At 37.6% G+C, this 7854-nt stretch overlaps 1 protein-coding gene across 1 annotated transcript in view; it reads left to right on the top strand.

The window, feature by feature from the left end:
• Positions 1 to 2492: 2492 nt before the first annotated feature.
• dnah7 (dynein, axonemal, heavy chain 7) overlaps positions 2493 to 7854 on the top strand; it is an 85746-nt gene continuing 80384 nt past the window's right edge. The window contains exons 1-10 of the mRNA XM_033987157.2: positions 2493 to 2504; positions 2580 to 2745; positions 3465 to 3537; positions 3624 to 3749; positions 4392 to 4517; positions 4591 to 4774; positions 5131 to 5310; positions 6072 to 6347; positions 6858 to 6985; positions 7413 to 7491. Of these exons, the coding sequence (XP_033843048.1) occupies positions 2493 to 2504; positions 2580 to 2745; positions 3465 to 3537; positions 3624 to 3749; positions 4392 to 4517; positions 4591 to 4774; positions 5131 to 5310; positions 6072 to 6347; positions 6858 to 6985; positions 7413 to 7491 (1350 nt within the window). The remainder of the gene's footprint in view (positions 2505 to 2579; positions 2746 to 3464; positions 3538 to 3623; positions 3750 to 4391; positions 4518 to 4590; positions 4775 to 5130; positions 5311 to 6071; positions 6348 to 6857; positions 6986 to 7412; positions 7492 to 7854) is intronic.

The following is a 7854-nucleotide window of genomic DNA, read 5'->3' as shown; positions in this document are numbered from 1 at the left end:
CAACTGTATTTTGATTTCCCTGCTTTAGACCTGGTTTAGTCCTGGTTTAGACTTAGTTTAGACCTGGTTTAGTCCTGGTTTAGACTTAGTTTAGACCTAGTTTAGTCCTGGTTTAAACGTGGTTTAGTCCTGGTTTCCTCCTGGTTTAGACCTAGTTTAGACCTGGTTTTGTCCTGGTTTAGACTTGGGTCAATCCTGGTTTAGTCCTGGTTTAGTCCTAGTGTATTCCTGGTTTAGACTTGGTTTAGACCTGGTTTAGTCCTGGTTTGTCCTGGTTTAATTAGACCTGGTTTATTCCTGGTATCCTCCTGGTTTAGACTTGGTTTTGTGCTGGTGTATTTAGTCCTGGTTGAGTCCTGGTTGAGTCCTGGTTTAGTCCTGGCTTAGAGCTGATTTTGTCCTGGTTTAGACTTACTTTTAGTCCTGGTTTAGTCCTGACTTTGACTCTAACAATATTTATCCATATTAAAGCTTTTGCCCACCATCTTGAGATCTTCATATTATTATTAAACCTGTTTATTCATGGTGGCGTCTGACCACGTGTGTGTGTGTGTGTGATATTTGTATGAACAGTGTGTCTCCTTTTACAGAGTCCAAGCCAGAAGAAACCAAAGATCAGCGACGGTCCCACTTTCCCCTTATATCTATCCTTACAAGTACAGTTTATACACACTTTTTTACTAATGAAAACAATATCTATATATACTATATATAATACAAACTATAACCTATCCAGAGGTGATGGAGTAGCTGAACTTGTACTCACGTAAGAATTATGTTACTTGAAAATAATATTACCGGTACTCAAGTAGAACTACAAAGCTGTGGTCCAGGAAATTACTCAAGTAACATTAAAAAAGTATTTGTGAAAATTACTGCTCAAGTAAGAGTAATTTAAAGAGTACGGTAACTTAACATCTGATTTATAATTAGAAGTGAATGTAATTTGAAGGACAAAACATTAAATGCACAAAATCTATTTTCAAACAGACACAAAAATGAGAAAAACTAAATCATATCTGAAGGAGCAGCGCAAGAAACACAAATTTTCAAGTCATTTGATATTGTCAGCATAAAGCTTTTGTCATTTTATTTTGACAGTATAAAATTATGCCACTTTTAGACTTAATCACACTGGGAAGAATAACCTCAAACTTTTACTCAAGTAAGAGTACAGTTACACTATACAGTATATTGCTCAAGTAAGAGTACTGTTACTTCAGTGAAAATGTTAGGAGTAAAATTATAGGGTCAGAAAATTTGTAAGAAAAAGTGCAATTTAGGAAAAAGTTCTTCTGATACTAATAACTAATAACTTATCTTCAGGGTGCCTAATATTAGAACATTGCTATTAAACACAATACTTTTATAAGCTGAAATGCTAAGGCTAAACTGCATCTGTGCTGTTTTTGCTCTAATCAAACTCATTCTTTGATTATTTTTGTTCAGAGTAAACAACCATCGCACAACATGAAGCCCCCGTTTTCCCCTCCCTTTGGCCATGGATCTCAGAGTGAGTTTTTTTTAATATCATCTGTGTACATCTGTGAGACTTGAACTGATTCATTTAATGTTAATGTTTTATTTTACAGAAGTGGTTCTAGGTAAGAGCTCCACTAAGAGCAACTTCAGAGAAAGCCGACAGAAGCTGCTGCAGAGAAGTCTCGGCAAACGCAAAATATTCAGGTCTGATTCTCTTTGTCAATTCTACAATGAGTGATTAGTGTGACTATAGCCCCATTCACACATACAGCCTGACCGGGGAAACCAGATTCCAGAACTGATATCCTTCCATTTTTAATCTGGGAATTTCCCGGGTCAGTACCTGTTACAATGACCAGGAATATGCAGAGAAGGCTTGATGTGTGAATGAAGCCAGAAATTTTCCAGGCCAAATGCAGGTTAAGTGTGAAGAGAGCAGATCTGACAGTGTTGGATGTCTAGATAAACACTATATCTTACTATACTACACTATTTGGCAGTCAGTATTTACTTACTTAGTACTTTTTCCTTTGCATTAGTGGGATAAAGTTTGGTTATTTCCATACCATAATGAGATTTGAGCTGTAGAAGGTTGAATTATGAACTTCTATGGTTCATTATAGAAACTAAATATTAAGTGTTGCCTTCTGTTATTTATTTATTGCAGTTTGTGTTTTTAACTATATTGCACATTAAAAATACTTTTTGGGGGATAATTCTGCTTTACGGTTTGGTTTCATATTATTGTTTATTGTATATATTTACTATATTCACAGGCCAAGACTGGTGCCTGTGTGAATGGGGGTCACTGCTGAGTGTTCTGGCATTTTGTACCTGACAATTTACTGGGACCTGTGTGAATGAGGCTTGAGAGAGGAAGGATGCTCTGATGTACAAAGCCTGTTAACAAAGAAGATCATATATATAAATATTACTGAACTGTAAATACTGCTTCATTTTTGCTTGATTTTAGCCATAGTTCAGCTGATGAGCCGACTGCACCTATGGACATGGATGACATGGTAAAATGCACTGTGACCAGAGGATGTTAAACTTGTTCTTGATGTTCTAAGAGTGTTGTTTGGTCTTTCTGTCAGTTCTTGGCTGGAATAAAGCTGGAGAGGGCTGCAGAGATGGAGAAGGACATGCTACAGAACATATTGAACCTGGTCCCGGGGCATTTACAGAAACCGGACTCGAGTCTGGAGCTGCTCAAGACCGAAGTCCGAGAAGAGTACAGCGTCGGCGTCACCAAAGCCATCGGTAAAATTCTGCTATTAGAAACACACAGATAATTCAACATTTTCTGTAAAGTATAGTAGATAAACTTAGGGAAATATCTCAAATAACAACAAGAAACCAACAGGAACATAATAAAGTAAGTAAGTATATCGTAAAGTATATAGTAAAGTGGTGTAATTGGGCTGGTAAAGAGTAAATATGCCTTTTAAAACACAATTGTAAAGTTTGTTATATATGACGAATTAGACAACTCATTTCACTAAATCAAAGTGAACATAATTGCATTTAATATTTCAAGTTAATAATTTCACTTCCTTTTTGGACACGAGCAGCAAATATGTAGATGTAATTTCATGATTATAACCTAGCGATCATAATGTAAACAAGGGCCAAAACCTACTTATTACTACACAATAGGTAGGATTAGACCAATAAAAATATATGACAAGACCTTTATTTTGTTGAATAAACATTTAAACTGACAGAAAAATGCTTTCCTTGTCCCTGCATTTTGGATGGAATTATTTTTGTTGGTGTCATAGGTAAGAGGAATTACATTTTAGAACTTTCTGTATTTTTGTACTTCTAAACTTTTGTCCACGAACTGCCTCTTGATCAATAATAAATACTGATAAATATTGACTACAGGCACTGTCCCACCAAACCAAACAATGAGAAAAACCTGAAAACCTTTATATATGTAATGATGAATGAGACTGATGTTATTTCACTCTTTGCAGTGAACTTTGTCTTAAAGGGATTGAAGGATCCTAATAGTGACAGAAACACAGAGATACCCTCCCACAGACAAGAGTGAGTCCAGACCTGCACTGCCCCAGTCACTGCAGTACATGTGCCATTATAATGAAAGTCTTATGCCATTTTTTATCATGCTCCAGGATCATGGTTGTCCCAAAGCAGTGGCACAAGTCCTTCCTCCACAACAGAACCAGAATCAGGGACAATCTGCACTGCTTCAGCCCCCCCATGATCGAGATGATGGGGCTGTGGCACCACCACCTCACGTGAGTCTCATGGAGCTGTTTACACTCAAATCCTATTCTGTTCTGATCATAAACAATTAAAGAGTCGGTATTATGTCAGAGCAACTTGTTGGAGCTTTGTACCATGCTATAATGTTGCCTCATCAAAAACATGTCTGAAGATATTTATGTCACCCAGGCATGAGTAACTTCGTGATTTGTTTACATAGCATTTTCAAAACAATAAAAAGTAACATGCTGATCTACATATGTTATTTATAATACCGCTTTTAAAAATATCCATCAGGAAGATAAATTATTGTAACAAACTAAAGCAGACAGTGTTTTGGCTGATAATTAAACATCACTTCTTCAGTAAATTAATTTCAAACTAATTTGTAAGAATAGTTAAGACAGGTCTAATTTATTTGTATGGCACATTTAAATACCATAAATGACCAAAGTGCTGACCATGCAACAGTGAACCCCAGTAAACATCATAAAACCACAAAGAAAGCAGATTTGTGCTGAAATATAAGTATGAAAAGGCACTGGAGCATCAGCACTATCTGTTGTTCTTATAGTCTTCTCCACGTATCAAACTAAAGTGAAACTAAATCCAGAGCCATACTAAGCCAGCTCAGCTCAGCCACATCAGGTGAATGTTATTGTCTTTTCTCTCAGGTTGAAGTCTCAGCGCCTGGTCGCAGTGAATGAGTTCCACAATCGCAAACAGTCCATGGAGCTCCAGGAGTTTAATCAGATCATCGGGCAACACATTGAACAGTTCACAAAATTTCTGCTCAAAATGTCCGTCTGCCATCTCAGATTATATTCAATATTTAAGACAAATGACTGACTGTTCTCTCCTTGTCAAACCCAGCTGGATGACGGAGGTACAGTCCATTTTCTACAGAGGAGCTAAAAAGAAGCAGGTGCCAAACAACAGCAGCTCGTCCAGGTTTAAGTCGTACTTTAACTGTGCGGCCGCGCTCATGACCAGACAACTGCAGGAGCTTCTGCTGATGTCTATGAGCGACTACAGCCAGATGATCACACAGCATCCGGTAAGCTTCTGCTTTAACACTTTAACACAGAGCAGTACAACAGTGGGAGGAGGTTTAGTAGTTGTAATGGTAAAGGAGGTAATAGTAATAGTATTTGTAGAAAAGGTTTCTAATGTGAGTAATCAGAAGCACTGTGATCAGAAAGAAATCAGATGATTTTGCTGTTTACATGTCATTTAAATAACCTCAGAATAAAAATAAAAAAAGATAATAATCACATTTTGAGAGTGCATGTAACCACTGACTACCACTGAACTTGACACACAAAAGTTCATACCCAGGGTTTCATGTAAAAACAGGTAAATGTAGCTTGGAGTATTTGTAGTAGTAATTTCTTTCCCTTTCCCTTTCTTCAGCCATCAGAGCGAGCCTTCGAGCACCCCGGCTTCGTGCTGCACCTGGTTTTGGTCAACAGTGAGATCAGATTTGAGCCTGATTTGGAGACATTTGAGGAGGTTCTTCTGAGTGTGTTTGACCTAATGCTGCGATCAGCTGCTGTGGTGCCCAGAGTTGAAACTAAGCTCTACACCAACTGTGTAAGGAGTAGAGTCAGGGAGAAACAAGGAACAAGGGTTTATATGTGGAAAAAATATGATGAGGAGTGTAGACTTTTTAAAAACACCCCCTTCTCATATTTGCTTCAACTTTTACAACTATGAGTCAGTCACATCTGGTTAAGTTCAATATTTAGTTGTGTTTAGCTTGAACTTTAGGGAGAATGACAAATCCCAAACCTGGCTCTTGCCAGATTGATATCTGTAGCACTCTGAATTGAGCTCCACACATCAATCTGGAATGGCTCTTGCTGAAGGCAAAAACCCAGAACGTCATGATGGTTATTTGAATCTGATTGGTCACAACAGCAGAACAAGGCATGAAGTCCAACTTTTGTTTCATCCAGTTGAGAGAAAAGCACAGACATCTGTCCACAAAAGCACAAAGTTCTGATGTTCTTCATGTTTTTCACAAACAAAATAGTCCTGATGCGAAAATAGCATCCAAAATAGAACCAAAACAAAATGTTTGTTTTGGTTCGTTTGGTCATTTGGTCTTTGCCTTCCGCACAAACCTCAATGCTGCTCTCTGATTGGTCTGCCCACTTGATTAACCTTACAGTGGGTCCATGCCAAGATGGATGGTTTGTGAACTCATAAATATTTTGAGAATTCATCTTGCTGTTCAAGGTTAATAAATCCCAAATTATCATCACAATTAAATAAATATATTTGTTTACATATCCCATGTGGATCAGGAGAGTTTGTGTAAGTTTATCACACAGTGATTGCTTTTGTCTCAGCCGGCGCCCCCTTCTGGCAGCAGCACTCTGAGGCCAGTGATCCTGCCTGAGGTCCTGGACGCCCATCGTGAGCAGATGCTCAGAGTGCTCAGAGAGGAGAGTCTCAAACCCAGAGAGTACCTCAGAAACTTTGATAAATACGCCCCTTTAGTGAACAACCAGGCGCAGGAGGACATCAGTCACTTCCTGTCTGAGTCACACAGCTTCCAGGAGATCATGGTGGAGGTGATCCACTACCAGCAGCTGATGGAGCAGATCCAGTTCACTCCATATACGGTAATCATGAGGTTTTGTATTCAAGGTTATATATTATGTGAAATTAACTCTTGTGAGCTTTAAACACTGCCATCCACAACAGAACTGGAGTTGTGTTTTGATTCATTCACACATGTTTGAGTAATCCTATATTGATCCGTCTACATCTCCAAAACTCTAAATGCTCTGTTCCATCTTGTGATGTCATCAACCAGTAGTTTTCAAGTTAACAGCTCCTTTTACCTTTTGTTTTGTAGCAATAGGCAATTCCTGTTCTCAACTGATCCAAATGATTCAGTCTAAAAAGTAGCTAAACAAAACAATGATCAAAATTAATGGTTGTAAGTATAGTCATAAATATATAGAAGTATTTAATTTCTAATCACTGTTTATTTCATCAGCAGATGTAAATAGTGTCCTTCAGTTAAAAAAAAAAAAAAAATCACCACCTTAGTCTCTGTATAAACCTGTAGGAAACACTATAAGATATACCTTAATTACCTTCATTTGACCTATATGGTGTGATTGTAGGTGGAGCGTCTGGGGCTGTTTGAGGTCCAGTCTCATAAAGTGATCCAGGCTCTGACCAAGAGAGCTCAGGATCTGAAGGACAAACTGGTGACGAGGATGTTACATGACCACCAGAACATCAACAGACAGTAAGGCCTTTGTTCAGTTATTCACATTTATCACCTTATTCACCTTTGTCCATTCACAGGACAGAAATGAACCTTTCCTGAGTAGATTTAGAATGATCTTGAGTTGTATCAGTACAGTGTAAGACCACATAGAATAGTATACACCCATGGACCACTATGGACCTTGGATACTGAGGGATTACACAGATATAAGACCACATGGGAATATAAAAGAAAGTACAACCATTTAATGTTGAAAATCACATTCTATTGTCTAAAGAAAGAATGTGTTTTATTATCGCCGTAGTCGTAGGATTGGTATTGAGTATCAAGTCTATTCCTTAGCATTGAAATTGAGTTTGAAATTTTAGTATTGTGACAGCACTAGTGGCATTCGAGTTTTAAGTCAACATTTTCACAGCTTTGGGTCTGAACTTGTGTTCTTCAGATTGTGTGTGGAGTTTGAGAAGATCGCAGAGACAGCCCTGAGCATTCCACCGGACACTCAGAAGCTCATTGAACTCAAGGTGATTCATTCTCATAAATTTGTTTATTTGGAAAGTTTTTTCCTTGGGTTTTAGACCTAGCCTTGTTTTTGTCTTTTTTAGAATTAATTTTACAGTGGATATGACAGGTTATTATAATTCTCAAATTTTGACTTAATTATGTGGGATTATACCTGTTGAAAATATAAAATATAGTTTTACACCAGTCATTAATCAAAATGTTGAAAGTTACAGGAAGTAGAGAGTTTTAAAACAAATTTGTGTCAGGTTGAATTCTGTCCAAGTGCTCAGCACAATTTGCACAGTTTCTTTTATTTGTATTTGTCAAATATTTTACAAATACAAATATAAGAGAAGGTACAGAGGAGTTTTGACCCAGTGTAC

This window comes from Periophthalmus magnuspinnatus, chromosome 21, assembly GCF_009829125.3.
Source record: "Periophthalmus magnuspinnatus isolate fPerMag1 chromosome 21, fPerMag1.2.pri, whole genome shotgun sequence".
Classification (NCBI taxonomy): Eukaryota; Metazoa; Chordata; class Actinopteri; order Gobiiformes; family Gobiidae; genus Periophthalmus; species Periophthalmus magnuspinnatus.
This window is presented reverse-complemented; position numbering and strand designations above follow the sequence as displayed.